The sequence below is a fragment of the Phytophthora infestans genome, genomic scaffold (assembly GCF_000142945.1).
Source record: "Phytophthora infestans T30-4 supercont1.2 genomic scaffold, whole genome shotgun sequence".
NCBI classification, from domain to species: Eukaryota; Oomycota; class Peronosporomycetes; order Peronosporales; family Peronosporaceae; genus Phytophthora; species Phytophthora infestans.
Window position 1 is genome coordinate 3,937,307 of NW_003303757.1, and position 19,888 is coordinate 3,957,194.

The following is a 19,888-nucleotide window of genomic DNA, read 5'->3' on the forward strand; positions in this document are numbered from 1 at the left end:
ATGAGATTAAAACCTCGTTATTAAAAAGAAATCGATAGCCCCCATGAACAAAAAGTGATCACGAGCCGAAGAGTTGAGTTGGCTCATCAACGAAAGTGATGATGTTATGTAGCCATGTGTACTTCAACATGTTATGTGAGCCACTCCATCTTGTTTTCTCCAATCACCGCTCTCTAACCTCTCCGCCAGTCACACTCCCCAATAACGCGTCATTAAATGGAAGCCAAGGTAAGTTTCCATGTGCGGCGTTATCTGCGCGAGTGCGAGGAGCGCGGCGCGCGACCCAGCGAGCTGACCGTCACCTCGCACCTGCGTGAGACATACGCTGAGTACCAGCGAAAGCCTCAGGGCGCGCTGCGTAAAGTTGTGGCCAAAGTGATGAAGAAGGCGCAACCCAGTGGCGGTGAGACGCCCAAGCGCTCGCGCTCCGAAAGCGGCAGCGACGACGAAGCGCAGCTCCGAGCGATGGAACAGCAACAGGCGGCAGGAGGCGCCGGAAACTCGCTGAATCGCGCCATGCAGCAGAAATACGCGGACCAAACCGCTGACAAACCGCCGGCCGTGAAGAAGGTTAAAATACTCCGGAAACGCGTTAAAAAGGAGGACGAGAGCACAGAGATGGACGAAAACCGAGGCTTCGTGGTGGAGCGACCCAGTGCGAGATACAGCGACGTCGGAGGCATCCAGAGCATTCTACAGGAGGTGAGGGAGCTCATCGAGTACCCTCTGACGCACCCAGAAGTGTACGCGCATCTGGGCGTGGAGCCTCCTCGAGGCGTCCTACTCCATGGCCCACCAGGCACAGGCAAGTCGATGTTGGCGCATGCGATTGCAGGGGAATGTGGCGCGACGTTCCTGAAGATCTCGGCGCCCGAAGTCGTGTCGGGTATGTCGGGCGAGTCGGAGCAGAAGCTGCGAGAGCTGTTCGATGAAGCCATCAGTAGAGCCCCGTCCATAATCTTCATTGACGAGATCGACGCTATTACGCCCAAGAGAGAGACGTCAGCACGTGGCATGGAGAAGAGAATTGTGGCCCAGTTGCTGACCAGCACCGACTCGCTGAGTCTGGAGAATACCGGTGGCAAACCGGTGATTCTGATTGGCGCGACCAATCGACCGGACGCGTTGGACTCGGCGCTGCGTCGAGCTGGACGCTTTGACCGTGAGATTTGTCTGGGGATTCCCGACGAGGAGGCGAGGGAGAAGATTTTACGAGTGCTGGCCAGGAAGATGACGCTGGAGGGAGAGTTCGACTTTGCAGCGCTGGCTCGACGGACTCCTGGATACGTTGGAGCGGACCTGGTTTCGCTGACGAAAGAGGCGGCGGTGGGAGCTGTGAATCGCATCTTCACGAACATTAACGCGGTGAAGACACTGGCAGCGGAGGTGGACGTGTCCGCGGAGACTGAGACGTCAGATGCAGGCACGAGTGACGACGCGATGGAGGTAGAGAAGACGCAGGAGAAGACGGCAGCCGATAGCGAGGAGGCTGCGTCGGCGGCTGATGATCTACGAGCTCAGGTGGAGCCATTCACAGAGGCCCAATTGGCTCCTCTTAGCATTACTATGGCCGACTTTGACGCTGCAATCCCCAAAGTCCAGCCTAGTTCGAAGCGTGAGGGCTTTGCTACGATTCCGGATGTGACGTGGGATGACATTGGTGCTCTTAACGAGGTGCGCGACGAGCTGTCGCTTGCAGTCTTGCAGCCTATTGCGCATCCGGAGCGCTTTGCGGCTCTTGGGCTGTCTATGCCTGCTGGTGTGTTGCTGTACGGACCTCCTGGCTGTGGTAAGACGCTGCTGGCGAAGGCCATCGCACACGAAAGTGGCGCCAACTTCATTAGCATCAAAGGGCCAGAGCTTCTCGACAAGTACGTGGGCGAGTCGGAGCGGTCTGTGCGCCAAGTCTTCCAGAGGGCTCGTGCGTCGTCTCCGTGTGTCGTGTTCTTCGATGAGCTGGATGCGTTGGCGCCTCGACGCTCCGGTGGCGCTGGTGGCGATGCTGGAGGCAACGGCGTTAGCGAGCGTGTGGTGAACCAGCTTCTGACCGAGATGGATGGCTTGGACATCCGGCGCAACGTGTTTGTGATTGCCGCCACGAATCGCCCGGACATCATCGACCCTGCGATGCTGCGTCCTGGTCGTCTGGACAAGCTGCTGTATGTGCCACTGCCCCAGGCATCGGAGCGCCACCAGATCCTCAAAACCGTCTCGTCAAAGTGTGCGATGGCTTCGTCAGTTCAGCTCGAGGCCATCGCTGCCGACCCTCGTTGCGAGGGCTTCAGTGGAGCCGACCTGAGCGCGTTGGTGCGTGAAGCTGGCATCACCGCCTTGCGCGAGACGGATTTCTCGAGACTCGACGCTGGCGCTGCAACACTGGGGATCGAGCATCACCATTTCATCAGCGCGTTCGACCGCGTGTTCCCTTCGGTATCGCGTGCGGATCAGCGAATGTTTGACCGGATGAAGAAGAATCTTCGCAAATCTCGCTCGGCGATGGCTCGGAGCGCGAGTAGCACAGCTGTGGCCTCAGGTCAAAGTGCTCAGAGTGAGGGAGACGCCGCGAAGGTCAATGCAGATGCACAAAGCGATGTCGATATGATTGAGGGCAAACAGTAGAGTTTTATTTGCTGTTGCTGCCAGCATGGTGCGTTAGAAATAGACCTTGCGCTCGGTAACTTAGACACTTTATGGGAAACATGTTTCCATTTACAAGTACCCATAAATGAGAAGCTCTCAAGAGCTGACACTCACGTGTGGCCCATCAACGACTTGGATTGTGCGCTTTTCGTGCCGGCAGCGTGAGCAATTCCCGTTTACGATTAAGTCCATGTCTCGTAAATAGAAGAGCAGTCACTTTTGAAATTACTATTGAGATGAAATGCACCACCAAACTTCGAAGCTCAATTTCTCCCGAAATACTATTCCGAGTTTCAAACCCTTTTTTTTCTGCAAAGCTCCGTGTTTTCTCTATAAGCTGTGTGCTTCTTTGCTTTTAACTTATTGTGCTTTCCGCAATACTATGCTGTAAAACGTATCCTTGATGGACTCAAAAAAAAGAGAAACTATTGCTTTCACATTACATTACGTTTCGGCACTATAGACTCTCTGCAGCACCGTAAACTCTGGGCAGCACAAAACTTTACGGTACCAGCACAAATAAATGGGCTGTCTTTGATCTCCCGGGATGTACAGCAAGAAGATCAGAAGCAACCAATCAGAGGCTTACCGTATCACCTAGCAAATATATGTCGACTAAATTTTGTTCTCACCAATAAATGGGTGGACCTATAAATACGACTTACAGTTTCGTGTGGTTCACACTGTTTGCGTTGTAAGCCGAAGCAAATTCCCTGGACCGAGTGTGTGCTCGCCGCTGACGCGCGTGACGCCGAGCTTATTCTCGACGCACTAAAGACCTTCGATGTGGGAAAGAGTAATACAATGGCGAGTATAGTGTGCAACGACGCGGACGTACACAAGATGCGTTACAGGCTAATGCAGTGCAGCTCCGACTCATGCGGTGAAGCCTCCGAGCTGCCGTGCACGTGGCGCGGAAAGATGCTAACATGCCTCGCCACCAACCACGTCTCTGTATTCGAGTTTGGCGCGCATTCCACGGAAGCCATGTCCCCGAAAAAGAAAAAGGTCACGTCGTCTCACAAGACGTACTACAAAGAGATGGCCGAGCACAATTTGCGGCCTTTGCGAATCCGACACGCGCTTGCCAGAAACTTTCAGACGTCTTTAGAGAATCTACCACCACTCCGTGTTTTCCAGAACGTTTTTAACCACTATAGTCGAGCTCGTTTGGAGAACCGCGACCTTGTCGATGAGATAAGGGAGTGGGTTCATTCGAGGACTTTTCGTGGAGACGAGGGTATGGATCAGGCGTTCACATTTGGATGGGACCTTGATCGTGAAGGAAAACCTATAGTTGGAGACGGCTCCGACGAGCAGCCATTCGTTGTTGGAATATCTGCGAAGGCATTTATGTTGCGAATGCTGCTACCACCTGACGGGAGTAAACTTGCTCCCGCAGCTGGAAAAATCGGGGCTCATCGCGCACGAAGTAAAGATCGTAGATAGAACGAAGTATCCCAGCCAAGACAACCGAGGGGAAGCTCTTAATTGCTTTCATAGCGTTTTTAATAACGTGAAAAAAAAACACTAGAAACTGAAACTCAGAGCAGTGTCCGAACACGCGGTACAGAGAGTTGTACTGCGCTTTGTCAGCGTCGGCCATGACATAACGCACTACTAACTCTCTCTGGGTTAGAGCTTAGTACATTCGGCGTAACGATAGCAGAGTAGTTTCAAATACCGCTTGAGTTTCTTGTGATACTATAAATATAGCAACGACGTGAAATCTGGGGGGGGGGGGTCAGAGATGCCGACGACCCCGACTGGGTAGCCGCGATGATCGGTCCTGTAGGCTGCGTCGATATGTAAAATGAAAGACGTGGCTCTCCAATGTATACCTCAGTGGATTTGTGGACTACATGAAGGACCAGTGGTTTTATGGGAATTATTCAGCGTGGCAGGCGTTCCGCACTCCTAGTGGATTCGCCTCCACTAACAACCCAGCTGAAACTTTCAATGCATTATTGAAAAGAGACTACACTCTACAGTGCAGACTAAAGATGGGAACGCTGCTGCGGGAACTTAGTGGCTGTTGTCACGATCTGGCACAAACCGCTCGCCCGTTCAGCTTCGACATCTCAAAACCAGAGACCCTCACACGTAGGGCATCCGAAATGGTGCGAGCTAATCTGATAGGGACTGTTCAAGGCATGGCGCCTCACTATGCGTATACTTGGGGGCCTCTTGTGCTTCGTGTGGTGTCCTCATTAGCGAAGCGTGTTCAAGTTTCACCTCACAAAAGAACAGAGGAGGGAATAGCGGTATCGGCTCAGATGGGCGTCAATTACGCTCGAATGGAAGTTGAGGGCCAGCCATGGGGCGGCTGGCCCGTTGACATCCTATCGAAGTGGTGTCCGTGCGGCTACTGTTTTGCGTTCGGTGTGTGTACACGTTGTGTACGCACTGCGTACGACCGACCCCGCTGATTGCAGGGGAAGAAAGGTGTTCGTAAACAGGAACAAGCGCATACGGGGAGGCAATTGCCAGGATAACACTGTCGGGCGCCCTCCTTTGGCAGGCCCAGCACTTTCTTATCAGCAACGCAGAAGGCCCATGAGGTCTAAGTATGCCCTCAAATTTGTCCCAATCATCCAGACTGATGAAGAAGCACATTATCTACGTAAGGATTTGATCTTATCTCCGCTGCTTTTAAAGTGAATAGATCGATAAATTATCAACACTTGACGTTCGAAGCAAATGAGTTTTTTTTGGTTAAAAACCCATTTTCCCCAATATGCATATTAACATTTAGTTTACATGCGTCTAAAAGTCATAGGTCTCCACGTCGTTTAGAACCATTGGTATTTATCTATGCCCCTTGTCTTAATGAGCTAAATCTATACGAGAAAACCTCCGATTCCTTTTTTATGGCACGAAATCTGTCAATTTTTAGCTAGACTCGTCGCCCTCAATCTCGTTATCGTGTTGGAACCAGCAAACATCACACGCGCACCTGAACCACCTCTGCGATTTATAGCTCACCGTTATCGGGGCGCCTGCTTTCACGTCTTTAATCATCTTCACTAACACCTTTACGTGTGATCTGTTCTGCATTCAGACGAAGGCAGCATTGGGCTCACACGCGTGACTGATAAACCTGGTTATCATGCCATATTCTAGTGCCTCCACATACACGTATTTGCCGGTAGACGACAGGTTGTTGTACAACATGGTGGAGCCACTGTTTTGTTTCAGCGCTTGATTTGGTTGCCCTTTTCTGAGGCCTTCGTATTCGCACAGCATGCCGACGTACTCACCAACTACATCCCCGACGTCTAGCTCGGTGGTCGTGAACACACCGAGGCCTACACGGCCAGTGTCGTACAATTTCAGGGTGGATCGAGTTCTAGGTGAGCTGCTACAAATTGCGTTCAACTTGCATGAATCAGGTGTATAGTACAATGCCGAGAATGCATTTGTGCAACTGTCCATGAAGCAGTCCCCCATACAAGCACAGAGGCCGCAATCTCCTATATCCTTGAACGTTATCCCTGTTGGGTTCAAATGTTCGTTGATACATCCAACTACCTCGGGCCATTGGACTTCTGTCGGGGTGTGGGAGTCGTCTTCCGTAGCCTCGACGTAAATTATTCGACAAGCATACAAATTGCGCAGTCTAGATTTAACCCCAGGAAGCCGCAACACGGTCTTCGCTTTCTAAAGAGTGGGCATGGTAGATCTGGGATCCACTGCGTGTGATTGCGCACCCCTGTTGGTGTCTTCTTTTGCGTGAGCGAGGCACAAACCACGTACCGCTTCTTTGCTTTGCTTGATGGCGGATCTTCTCACGCATCCAACGTGTAGGAACGGAGCTGATGTAGTTATCGGCTGCAAGAAGTTCGGCATCGGTTGGATCCCCGTCAACACTATCTTAAACACTTTCCTCGTTCATAATTATTCTCTCGCCCGTCTTCTCCAGCTCCAGACCCTCTTTACACGTGGTGTGCGACGCAGGGGAAACCGCTGCCCCATCACCGGCGACGAATTCAGCGTTTTGGCTACACGTCAGGTCAATCAAGTGTCCAGCTTAAATTTCCTCGCATACAGTGTGCTCTTTACTACCTTTTGCAGCTGCTCCACATTTCGTTTGCGTATGGACGACAGTTTCCAGAGAGCTGGGGGCTGTTTCATTATGAGATTGACGGTCACTACGTGCTAAATTGACTTCGGCGCCTAGGGAGTGTCGATAAGATTTTTCCGCAGACTCAGCTCGCAGGGTTTCACGCACTGCATCGACTGTAGCATCGACTGCAGCACTTCAAGCTTTTCTGAGTGCGCTGGTTTGAGTAGGGCGCCGGACCTTTCCTGGCTTTAGCTTGTACGTTCTCAATTTTCGCCACTTGACCTCCTCGACGCTTAGATCACTGCCTGCACTGTTCCGTCGACGACGCATAAAGTTTGAAAGGGGCAACGCCTCCCCGGTATCCAAACTCACGGGTAGGAGGTTGTCTGGGCTGTCGTCGACAGCCAAGACGACAGACTCACGAAGGCCCCGCGAATCGCCGCACATAAAACGACGGCTGTAGTACTTGATCAGTTCTCCTGCGCATAACTCTTCTGAAGGGAGTTCCTCCAGGCTCAAGCCGAACATCGCGCACGAGCGACTTCTGGCCTGCAGAGACGGAGTCCTCGGTGCTGACACCGTTGGATGATACGAGGAGTAGATATGCAGGACGATTACGTAAAGTAGTACGATCCTAACGTTACTCGAATTTTTTAAGTTACATCACAGATACTTCAACTTCATTTACTTCACCCTTACTTTATTACGATCACTTATGAGGTACTTTTGTGCCGTCCAAGGTACAGTGTGCGCCGTGATGAGTCCTGTGGTACAAGCGCTGAGCTACTAAAAAGGCCACTCAGCCCGGTTGGTTTCTGTCTTTTTGTGTCCGGCATTGTTGTGTTGGTCAGGCCTGGTCGTGTGTTTTTAATGTTTTCTCAGCAAAAAACCGAGGCTATATCACACCATATGGTCACCACATCGTCACCGGACGGCGGAGCTTCTGCAGATAAACTACGACATCTCTAAGATTTAATAAGCGGAAGCGCAAATTTATTGTGAAACGTTATACTTAAATAGAGTGTCATAGCTGGCGTTCGTCGCTGGCTCACCCGCTAGGTCTCTCAGCACTTCGCGCGTTGGCGTAGGAATCGTCTCCGGTGCTGGTGCTTGCGATTCTTCAATGTAGGCATTCTCTTGTCGTTGGACCTTCTTATAGGCACCGATCCACTCGTGCTTAGTTATTGCGGCTAAGCCTTCTCCAACCTTATCACCTAAGTCGTCCAGCGAAGCGGTTGGATCGAGTGCAATGCGGTTCTTCAGCGCCCCCCAAATCATCTCAATAGGTTGTAGCTCAGCATGATACGGGGGCGTATACAGAACTTCGTGGTCATACTCCCTAGCCGTTACAACCGCCTTGTAAATAGGTGCTGGTCGCACCTACAGTTTTATAAAGTTAAGTCAGTATTATTTAATAATAACTGGAATTTTTAATAAAATGGCACAAAATAACACCTGTGCAAAAACAGCACGCAATTGCTTTCTTGTGTACTGTAGTTACTTGGTACAGTGAAGCCCTGTCCCTGCAGCCATTCGATGAGCTCAGCTCTGCGTGCGTTGCTTGGTGGAGGTGCGTTAAATTGAATCTTGTGGGGGGACGCACCGTCCAAATGGATACGACAAGGCCCATACACTAGCAGTAGAGCAGCACACAGTCTTTCAAGCCATTGGTTGAAAAGGCCGCCATTGAAGTTGTCGTGATAATCGGCGTCATTGGCCTTGTAGGGAGACGGCCAAAACTCGAGAGACTCGGGCACCCACTCCGCATGCAACTTTCCATTCTTCGTGTACACTGCACCAGCACCGACAATGCAATAACGCTGACCCTTACCGCTTGTTGTGTAATGAGAAGAGTTCTTGAGCAGCCACGTCGATCCCTCAACATGATTTACGTTGCAAAAGCTCTCATTTAAATATATTTCTGGATAATTTGGGCATCTTCGTGCGTTTAAGTTTAAAACTTGTTTTTGCAAGTAGACACTCATAAAAGAAATGTTACCTTCCGTGTCCGCCCGCGGGTCACGCGAGCGTCCCCGAATAGAACTTACATCCATTCGTTGAGGTTCATCTCGCATTGTGCGCGGCGGGATAAATTTACCTGTCTTCTTTTTTACCTCTGCTACCGAGATATTTGATGCGTTGGCAGCTTTGACACATTACGTTCATTTATGATGTCGGATATATTACATTGACGTTGTCCCGCCTCTGATCTTGGAGGACAACCGCGAGACCCGAAATCCGCTGTGAACATTCGCGTCTTGGTACTTGTTCCAGTGGGCCACGTGCGTTTGACCATGTCCTTCGAAACCGCCAAACACGCAGCTACTCGCTGGCGCACAGCTCGCTTCGCGGGGTCAAGTCGTTGTTAAGCTTCATCCACGTGTGCACGTATGATGTGCAGCTCTCGTTGGGCGTTAAGTGCCTCATGCTGAAAGCAAATGCGGGAGTGAAGCAGTAGCAACTGAGAAAATATAAACTATGCGTCGTGACGATTCTATATGTGTTCTTAGATTATTCGTGCGGTCAGTATTGCAAGCGTTATGGTCATAAAACTTTCTGGTGGTGCATTTCATCTCGCCAGTACAATACTTTGTACTGCGTCCAGTCCCCTTCCTCGCCCAACCTCTTAGCCCCAACATGTCGACCTTATCCGATTCTGGTGTCAAGATGACGCACCGCTTCCTGGGTTGCTGGTTTCCAAGCTAAGCCTTGGTGCGCGGATGAAGTACAAGGAGGAAAATACCGTGGACGCGTGGTATGAACTGATGAAGACGACGTTCAAACGCGACGTCAACGTCTTCGACACGTCCGAGATGTATGCCAATGGCCACGCGGAGAAGCTGCAAGGAGGTGCCGTCAATAAGGGCATCGTTGATGGCGTTTAAGGTCGCGCGGATCTCGTACTTACGACCAAGCTTTTCCTCGGTTACAAGGATATCGAGACAGCGGGACCGAACGACCAAGGACTAAGTCGTAAGAAGGCACCGAGGCTTCTTTCCGCCGCATGAAACTGGACTTGGTCGACGTTCTCTTCTGTCACCGTCCCGACCCGCATACACCGATCGAGAAAACTGTACGTGTCATGAACTACGTTATCGAGCAAGAATGGGCCATTTACTGGGGCACCAGCAAGTGGCTTCCTTCCGACTTTATCGAAGCGTGCGAAGTTGCCGACCGTCTCGGTTTGGTCCGTCCCATTGAGGAGCAGGCTCAGTACAACATCCCCACCACTCGCGGGGGAGTTCAATTAAGCTGACTTGTACAAGAAGTACAAGTTGGAACTGACGACGTGGTCGCCGTTGGTGTACGGGACTCTGACGGGTAAGTACAGCTCCGGTATTCATAAAGGCTCGCGCTACATGACTCCAATGTACCAGAAGGGGGCACTACGGAACGACGTGCTGCGATGGCAGACAATCTCAAGCCTATCGCTGCTGAAATCGACTGCTCCCTAGCTCAACTGGCAATTGCATGGGTTGTTTCAGACGAAAGTGTTTCGACTGTGTTAGTTGGCGCGAGTCGCCCCTCTCAGCTCGAAGAGAGCCTGGAAGCTCTGGCGCTCGTCGACAAAATTACGATGGAAGTCAAGTCTAAGATTGACGCTATCGTCAACTCCGTGCCGACACTGGCCACGATGGAAACGTTTGCACAGGCCCCAAGCTGGATGCATCGTCGTCTTTCAAAGGCGTCAACACGCACCGGTCGTGTCATCCCCACAGGGGATGACGCTTTCTGCGACGACGCTGTACCTAGTGTCCAGATTTAGCTCTAGTTCTAACAACTTTCTTCGGAACCCCAGGCTGGCATCGCCCAGACGATGAGGCCGCCTACGCTGAAGCATAACGTTCCGGTGACGAAGACGACGTGCAGCCAGCCGTTGTATAGCGCATTTTAAAGATCGAAATTAGCTGACTGCTGGACCTACGAGAACACACATAGCCAAACAAAGTACGAAAACTAACATCGAATGATTTTAAGATAAAAAAAATAACTCGGCAATTCTTCCCGTTCCAGAAAGCCCCAAGTGAATTGAAAAAGTGGTTGGCGTCTAGCTATCAACAAAACCAGAGGTTTTTGCTTAGATGGCGAGGGCCATGATATACGAGCTAGTCTAAACCATCACAGAGTTACCATAGCTTCCTCGGCGTCGTTCAAGAGCCAAGCGAAGGTTGATGGTGGTAACCCGAACGTCTAGACTTAAAACTTGATTTTGTTCTAAATACATTTGTATCATACCGCTATCAATACTGAATACGAGATAGTTGCACATAACATGACAAGACTAATCGGACGCATTTTAATTGTGAAGTAGTTGTCGATGGGTGATTTCATCTGTCTATATATTCGACTTTTATCGGGGCCATCGAGGGATAAAAATGGGGTATAAAAATGAGCCGATTCAAAAAATACTGGAAGGCACCCTGTATACAAGGTTTAAAGTTATAGCTCTCATGTTAAAACATTTCGCCGTGTAGCAGCATAAAACGCACGGAATTACACACAACTCGCAAAAATGAATCTCGACCTGATGACTGTGGATATGCTGTAAGAGTTTATATCATACTCTGTGTGAATATAGTGCATTCAGTTTTGAAACTGCTTTTAACAGATTTTATCAGTTTAAAAACTGTTTTTGAGTGAAATGACCTCACTTAGATGTGAAAATTAAAACGGTGGCTTAGTATGGTCCAAATCCTAATAATGCGATTAGCAAAATCGTGATTTTGCAAGTAACAGCTTTAATCGCAACATGCTTTTTTTCTATTCTCCAGAGGGTGAAATAATTAACGGTTAGTGTTGCAAATTTCATATTTACCATTAAATCAGCCCAGCGCGACAACGCGTTTTGGACCCTGCCCGCAACAATTGACCAGATCCTTGCACATTCGCTGTAGGCCTGAGTGTTTTCCCTCGATGTTCTTTGTGCCATATCCGGTAATGTAAACTATCAACTCGAGGCATTTTTGTCAATTTATAAATTTTGGCCAGTAAGCGGGGGGTATTTTGCGTTCTTACTTGTCATTCGTGAAAATTGGAATAAGTAAGAAGCCCATACAGATTTATGCATTGGGATTTGGGCGGGAAAGTGAGAGAACTGGTGACTGAATAGATGGCAGCAACGTTCTTACATGTCACTTCCAGATCAGCACAATGGTTAACAAGTACACGAAGGAGGAGAAAGAAGCTATCATCGCTCAGGTTCAAGCAGGCGGCACGTTTACAGTGGTGACGTAGGGTTCGTCACGGGGGGATTGTTCTCCATGTGTCGATCGCTTCTAAGAGTAGGAGCCATTTAAATGTAAATACACTTAAATGTCAACTTTAGGAAACTAATCAGGAAGTAACGTAAGCACGTATGTGCCGGGCAAAAGGCCGCGACAGGACTGCGGTGTCTGGCGAGGCTGCTCTTCTCTGCTGCTCTCTGATGAGCGGCAGGCGTCAAAACGCAAAGTGTGGAGCAGCCTCCGCCAGAACACCGCTGTACCGCAAAAGTAGATTAGTATACAAATAGCAAATAAGTCAATACTAAACTCTAGATAAATGCACTCTCGTTTGAGTACACCATCTTGGCAGCGCACAGCCAACGATGTCCTTGTGCATACAGTCCTTGGTATAGTCCTTCGCCATTGCACGCATGTGTACTCAGTGTAGCCGGTTGTAGTGCAGCCGCAAGCTGCACTGCCAGGCGCATGAGTGTCCTTGGGATGTGTCTTTGCAGACACTGGCAGTGGACGGTGGCTCGTAGATGGGGATACCGGACACTGGCAGACTGCAATGCACTGGCGCTCGACACGCAGGTAAGTTTTATAGCTCACACTCCCACTTGATCTCGGCGACGCACTTGGAAGTCGACGCGATCACACACGCGCATCCTAGTTGCCGCCATAGTCCTAGTAGTAGCGTAGTCGCAGCTCAAAGCCAATAGCAGTCCACTCAGTAACATTACTCCCACTCGATCGCCCTCGTCTTCATCAATGTCGCTCAGGTACAGCCTCCGCATCAACAGCAGTAGTCAACGCAGTAGCAGTAGTCGTAGTTGTAGCCATGTCCTCGGATACGCTGTCGTCGCTCGACACAATAGGTAAGACTTCATAGCCTTGCGAAAGTGTGTGAACATCACCTCTGCAAGTGCCTTTGTCATTATATCTGCCACCATATCATCAGTTCCGATGTGTTGGGTTGTAAGCTGCTTCAACTCCACATGGCGTCTGATCATGTGGCACTTGTTATCGATATGTTTCGATTTCGAATGTTTGCCAGGTTTCGCAGTTAAGGCAATGGCTCCTTGATTGTCTCCCAGTAGTTGAGGTACTGGATGCTTCCAGCTCAACTCTTTGCATAGGCCAGCAAGCCACAACAAGTCCTTGGTCGCCTCTGCCATTGCTACGTACTCAGCTTCACAGGTACTGAGCGCGTTGATCTCTTGCTTGCGGGATGCGTAGGAGATGACGTTGTCGTCCAGCATAGTGATGTATTCACTGATAGTCCGTCGATCCACAGGGTCGCTCGCATAATCAGCATCAGAGTAGCCACTAACTTGCACATCAGTCTGTAGCTCCACATTCATCACTAGTCCGTAGTCAGATGTAGCCTTCAGGTAACGCAGCACCCTCTTGGCTTGTGCGAAATGCATATGATCATAGCTCGCAAGATACTTGCCCAGGTGTCGGGTAGCATGATCTATGTCAGGTCTCGATGCACTAACGAGGTACCGGAGAGCACCCACCAGTTTTCTGTAGGGAAGATACTCCTTCGAAGCAGGCACGTCTGTCTTCGAGGGCGTCGTGGCTTCTGGTGTAGCGCAGCCATTACAGTTCTCCATATGAAAGCGCTTCAACACCTCCAGTACGTACTGCTTCTGGCAGTATACTATTTGCCGGCGCGGCCGGTCAATCAGGATCTCGACACCCAAGAGATATTTGACTGTGCCCATCGTCGTGAGCTCGAATGTCTCTTGCAGTGAGGCAGCGATTGTGGCACACAGGTCACGTGAACCCATCAGCAGTAGATCGTCCACGTAAACAGTCAATAGCAACTTGACTTCACCATCCTTCCTCAATGCATATAGGCCGTAGTCAGAGTCCGTCCTAGTAAACCCCATCGCAACAAGCTTCGCATGAAGCGTGCGATTCCAAACGTTCGGTGCTTGCTTTAGTCCGTACAGGCTCTTCAACAATCTGCAAATGGATCCAGGTTCATCCACCTGGAAGCCAGGAGGCTGCTCCATGAAGATAGTCTCGTCCAAGTCTCCATACAGAAAAGCAGTCTTCACGTCGAATTGCAACACCTCCCAGCCTCTTTGTACAGCGTAGTAGATAGCCGCACGTATGGTTTCGAACCGGATCACAGGTGCATAGGTCTCAGAGTAGTTAATCCCAAGTTGTTGTTTGAATCCATGGATCACTAGTCGCGCTTTGAATAGTTTGATACGTCCACGCTCATCTCGCTTCACAGCAAAGACCCACCTACACGTTATCACCTTCACTTTCTTGGCATCTTTGCGGGGTACAAGTTTCCAGGTCTTGTGACCCTTCAACGATTGAAGTTCCACCAACATTGCAGCTCTCCACTGCTGCCAGTACTTGCTTGCACGTGCTTGTTTGTACGTCGTCGGAATCTGCACATCCGTAGTCATAGCCTGCACTAGGCCTACCACGTAATCCGACAATCGAACGTTCGCCTTCTGCTTCCTTCTTGGTCGCTTTAGGCAGGGCTCTCTTGATGAATCTCGAAGCCACTTGTCTCCTTCTCCACCATTGCAGGTTTCTTCTTTGTTCTGCGTCTCTTGCGCTTCCTCACTTCCAAACCTTCCGCGGTTTCTTCAGCAGGATCCTGCAACACGGCTAGTGCTGCAACACCAGCAGTCTCCGGACTGTCCTTGCTCACAGGTGCGTCAGCGATTGACAAACTCCCACTTGAACTTAACTCAGTTTCTGCAGGTTCGTCAGCAAGTGGTACCGTCTCAAGTGGCTTCTCCGCACTAGAGATGCCGTCACTCCAACCTGGAAGGTACGTCTCCATGTTGGTCTTGATGCGCGCCACAGGTACAGTCTCGAGTAGAGTATGATCACCATCAAAGAATACGTTCTCTAATAGATGCTTCATGTAGATGCCATCGGTCGTGAACTCTTCATGGAACTTCACATTCCCACTACGAGCTGTCACCACTTAAGCTGTCACCAGGTCAATGAACTTGTAGCCTAGGGTCGATTCGCTATAACCCAGTAATAAACACAGTCTTGCCCTTGCTTCCAGCTTTTCTTTCGCTTGTCTTGACTCAGGGGGAACACGAACGTGTGCCAGACATCCCCAAGTACGCAAATTATCCAGCATGGGCTCCGATTCGTACTGTTTCTGGTGCGGGGACACCAATCCTAAGGGCTTGGTGGGCAACCAGTTCAACGTCGTCACCACATGCAGAAAGCCTTCTCCCCACAAGGAGTTGGGCATGTGTGTAGCCATCAGCATCGCTCTGATCCTTGGTAGAACCACACCGTTAGCACGCTCCACAATGCCGTTTTCTTAAGGAGAATAGGCGTTCGTAAACTGCTGCTCAATCCCTTGGTCGACGCAGTAGTCACTTAGTTCCTTGCTTGCAAATTCACCTCCTTGGTCAGAGTGTAGTCGTCGCACCTTCTTCTCAGGAAAGCGCGTTCGCGGCCTGTTCAGCAGGACCTTGATGTGGAACGTTGCTTTACTCTTCTTCTTGAGTAGGAACGGCCACTTGTACCTTGTAGACTCATCTATGATAAAGAGAAACATTGTAGCTCCATCCACAGACTGTTCGTTCACAGAGCAAATGTCCATCATGAGAGTCTCCAGAGGTTCGGACTTCCGCGATGGAATCCATTTATAAGACATTCGTTTTGCCTTACTGGCAGCACAAGCAACGCACTCGTAGGAAGTCAGACCTTTTGCATTCATCTTAACTCCAACATCGAGTTTGTTTGCCAACACTTTCACCGTCTCCATGCTCATATGACCAAATCGTTGGTGAAGCAGCTCCATGGCTTTCTTGCTGTCCATGTCCTCTTTTAGAGCCGCCATCACCATTACTCCAGTCACTCTTTCTGCACGTAGTCGGTAGATACTGTCACGCATCATGAACTTAAGTGATGTGCTTGGCTTGGAGATCCAAGCAGTCTGTTGGTCCTCTGAGCATGTCAACTTGAAGTTGCCCTTCGTTTGTAGGTAGCCCAAACTAATGATGTTCACCTTCGCGTTCGGTGTGTACACCACGTCGTCCAGGAGACGGTCCTCGAGCTGGCCAGTTGCCTGGTTAACAGCACGCAATAGCACAGACCCACAAACAGAAGTGTGTTCAGTCGTGCCATTCGCAAAGTCAAGTCGACTAGCTTGGTCTTCCCTTATGGTAGTAAACAATGACAGGTCACCACAGACATTTGCCTGGGATCCTGAATCAAGTATCCACTCCACAAACTCAGACTGAGCTGATTGCATACCTTGATTCTGGTTCACAGCGTTGACTTGACGAGAGTTGGGTGGTCTGTTCTCACGACGGTCTTCAAATCGACGCGGAGACATGTTCCGCCCTTGGAAATTGTCACGTCGAGTGAAGGTCCTCGTCCTCTCGAAGGGATGTCACGCCACTGCTGCTGCGAGACGACGGTCCATAGCGACTCAGTCGATCATCGCGTTGGGGTGGCGGCTCATAGCGACTTCGGTCTCTCGTTACGCCACTGCTGCTGACGCGGTGGAGATCGATAACGCCCTGGATTCCCTCTTGGTTCACATCCTCGCATTGACGGAGATCGGCCCCTTCCTCTTGGTCGAGTTCGTTCCTCGATTGAAGAATCGGGGTGGTGAACGACTTCGTCCCTCGTCCCTTAAATAGGAGGGTCAAAGTGTCCAACATCTTGACTCCAGAGTCCTCTCTCGTACGCACTCTCCAAATTAGGTCTGTAATCATTGCGCATCCCTGGTTCTTGGCGTCTGTTAAACCCGACATCAGGACCTCGACAGCTATCCCCCGACAGCTAGCCGAACCCCCTTGTGGTTCAGCTTGATTGCGCCATGGCTCAAGTGTAGGCCCTTTCGAGTTACTCGACAGTCCTTGCCCCAAGTAGTAGATGACTGATTCCCACGTAGGCACCAATCCAGCTGTAGACTGATTACCCTCCCACTGAGTCTGCGCAGTACTCGATACAGTAGGTTGCATGTTTTGCAGTACAGTAGCTTGTACACCCTGTTGAACAGCAGGTTGTCCAGTAGGTTGCACTTCAGGTTGTACCGCAGATTGTATGGCAGTTTGCACAGCTACAGCTGGTGCTTGCAGTGTAGGCAGTGAGGTTGATTGTCGTTGTTGTAGTCCTTGTCCTCCAACTTGTATGTGTTGAACAGGAACTCCAACTTGCAGCTGCAGTCGCTGCGTTGCTTGCGCAACCGACGATTGAGTGCGTTGCGTACTTGCCCGCGCCCCTTCAGCAACACGACGCTCTCCTCCTTCTTCACTTTCCGCAGGAGACGTTAGTGACCATGCAGGTGATTGCGTAGCCGTAGGCGATAGGGCAGCACCATCCGTAAGGTCAATCGCATTCGCATCGCATAGTGATAGGCCAGCAAACAGTCCTTGGCCATCTTCTTCCAACGCTACCGCATCCACACAACGTACGGAGTTCACCAGCGACACGGGAGCCCTTGGTTGTCTCTCTTGCAGCTTTCTCGCGAGCTCTGGCTTCAGTTGCTGGCCAGTGAGAGCCGTACACTCGGCATACCAATGTCCTTCTCCTTGACAGTTCGCGCAGTTTGTGCGCTGCTTCTTATCTGCAACGCCCTTGGATCGCTTGCGCGTTGCTTGTTGCGCTTGCGTCCTCGGGCTTGACCTTGTCCTTGGTCCGTTCCGACATGAGCAACTTGTATTGAATGCAGGACCGGTTGTCTGATCTGTGCACGCAGCTGGTCACGCTGGTGTTCAGCAGCGCGTAGTCGTTGTAAAGCTTCAGCAAGTGTAAGTGTCTTACGATCATGGTTGCTAAGCCAATCGCCGTGTTCACGGGCGAGATATTTAAACGCTTCCACGCTGTTTGACAGTAGTAGGCTTGCATGTTGCCACTCAGCAAACTCACCATTAGCTTGATGTAGAAGTGTCACCTTCTTCGCAATGTCGTCAGCATACTGCGATACCGACTCGTTTGGCTTGAGCCGGCGCGTCACTAGCTCTTGCAGTAGGTAATCAGGATTAATGCCATCTTCAGCCTCAACGTGCTGCGTAATCGCATCGTAGAGCATAGCGGCGGCGTCCATGTTGTCGTGGATGTCGTCAATCTTGAACGTCGTACGTAGGTCAACAGACAGCGACAACGCAAGTGCTGAGAACGCCTTGTTCTTGCGCGACTTGTACCACACGCGATATTTGTCACGACGCATGCCTTCTACTGCATCGTAGCGCTCAGGGCCATAGGTGATGTCTCCCAGCATCTTCGGCTCGAATTGCAACGGCACCTCGCTCTTCCAGGCTTTGTAGTCACCCTTCAGATGGAGCTTGGGCAGCTTGATCGGAGGCGAGTTGATGAGGACCTTGGTGTACTCAGCCAGCTCGCCGTCGTTGTAGCGGCCAGTAGGGTTCATGTTGTCTAGACGGCGCCACGGATCGTCGGGGTCTCGGTCGCCGTTTTGTTGGTTTAGCGGCGACTGAGGAGGATTGTCAACTGGCACGGATTCTTCCGTGTTCGTCAATGAAAGTTTATGCATACTTTCGAGTAACATTTGGAATAACGGGCGGCCACCCGGGATTCCAGCCAATGAACGAATTAGTCGTTCTGCATCACTGTGCGACAGTGTTGCGTCATTGTTCAAGCTTGAATTTCCTGCCAATGGGGTTGAAGCTTGATCTTGATTGGTCGAGATTCCAGAACTTGTGTCTGAAACGCCAGCAGCCACATCAGTCGCAGTGATTGGGCTTATAACCAGTGGTGACGTAGGGTTCGTCACGGGGGAATTGTTCTCCATGTGTCGATCGCTTCTAAGAGTAGGAGCCATTTAAATGTTAATACACTTAAATGTCAACTTTAGGAAACTAATCAGGAAGTAACGTAAACACGTAAGTGCCGGGCAAAAGGCCGCGACAGGACTGCGGTGTCTGGCGAGGCTGCTCTTCTCTGCTGCTCTCTGGTGAGCGGCAGGCGTCAAAACGCAAAGTGTGGAGCAGCCTCCGCCAGAACACCGCTGTACCGCAAAAGTAGATTAGTATACAAATAGCAAATAAGTCAATACTAAACTCTAAATAAATGCACTCTCGTTTGAGTACACCATCTTGGCAGCGCACAGCCAACGATGTCCTTGTGCATACAGTCCTTGGTATAGTCCTTCGCCATTGCACGCATGTGTACTCAGTGTAGCCGGTTGTAGTACAGCCGCAAGCTGCGCATGAGTGTCCTTGGGATGTGTCTTTGCAGACACTGGCAGTGGACGGTGGCTCGTAGATGGGGGCACCGGACACTGGCAGACTGCAATGCACTGGCGCTCGACACGCAGGTAAGTTTTATAGCTCACAAATGACATTATTAAATATCAGCTGAAGATTAGTTAGTTCGATAATATATATTTTAAAGATGACGTAATCGGTATTAATCGACCAACTGGATGTCGTTAACGTTCGACTAGCTGAATTATTACTAATCAACCGTGAGGGAGACGGAGCCCGGGACAATTGTGAGAGTGACGGCAAGGTTGGTGTGGTGTGTTGGCGTTGGCACTGCTGAGCGCATCAATCTAGCGTCATAGACTACAGCTTTATTAGACGCACGATGTGGACGAGGCTATCGGCAGAGAGCAAGAACGAATATCTTAATTTAGCTCTATCGACTTTAAAACTGAAACCGTTTGCAGTTTTCCATCCCTGACACCTTTGTCTGTGTCACACTGAAATACTAGAGGTATCCCGACGGAATTGTGGAGCGCTAGGAAGGTCATCGTTCCGTTCCACTCTAAGACGGCCGAGTACGAGAGGGCGGCCACGTTCTGGCGTTCCTTCGAGAAGTGCACGCTCGGTATGGACGACCAAATGTGGTTGACAGCCTTCGAGCAGTGCCTTTAAGGAAAGTTAGGTCAAGTATGGTGGTACAATGCGAGGATGAACGACTTTGAAACTCTGCGAGTGAGATTCAACAACCGCTTCATCTTTCAGACGCCTGCTCAGTTGTAGAAATGACTCAAGGCCGA

General features: G+C 50.4%; 2 protein-coding genes across 2 annotated transcripts; both read left to right on the forward strand.

The window, feature by feature from the left end:
• Window positions 1–216: 216 nt before the first annotated feature.
• PITG_01725 (ribosome biogenesis ATPase RIX7) lies at window positions 217–2,619 on the forward strand (the record flags this gene model as incomplete). The annotated part of the gene is made up of 1 exon (XM_002908298.1): window positions 217–2,619. One exon carries the CDS (start codon window positions 217–219, stop codon window positions 2,617–2,619), a length of 2,403 nt encoding a protein of 800 aa, XP_002908344.1.
• A 6,749-nt stretch (window positions 2,620–9,368) lies between these two features.
• PITG_01726 (uncharacterized protein) lies at window positions 9,369–9,894 on the forward strand (the record flags this gene model as incomplete). The annotated part of the gene is made up of 1 exon (XM_002908299.1): window positions 9,369–9,894. The coding sequence occupies one exon, from the start codon at window positions 9,427–9,429 to the stop codon at window positions 9,589–9,591; it is 165 nt and encodes a 54-aa protein (XP_002908345.1).
• Between the last annotated feature and the right edge of the window lie 9,994 nt (window positions 9,895–19,888).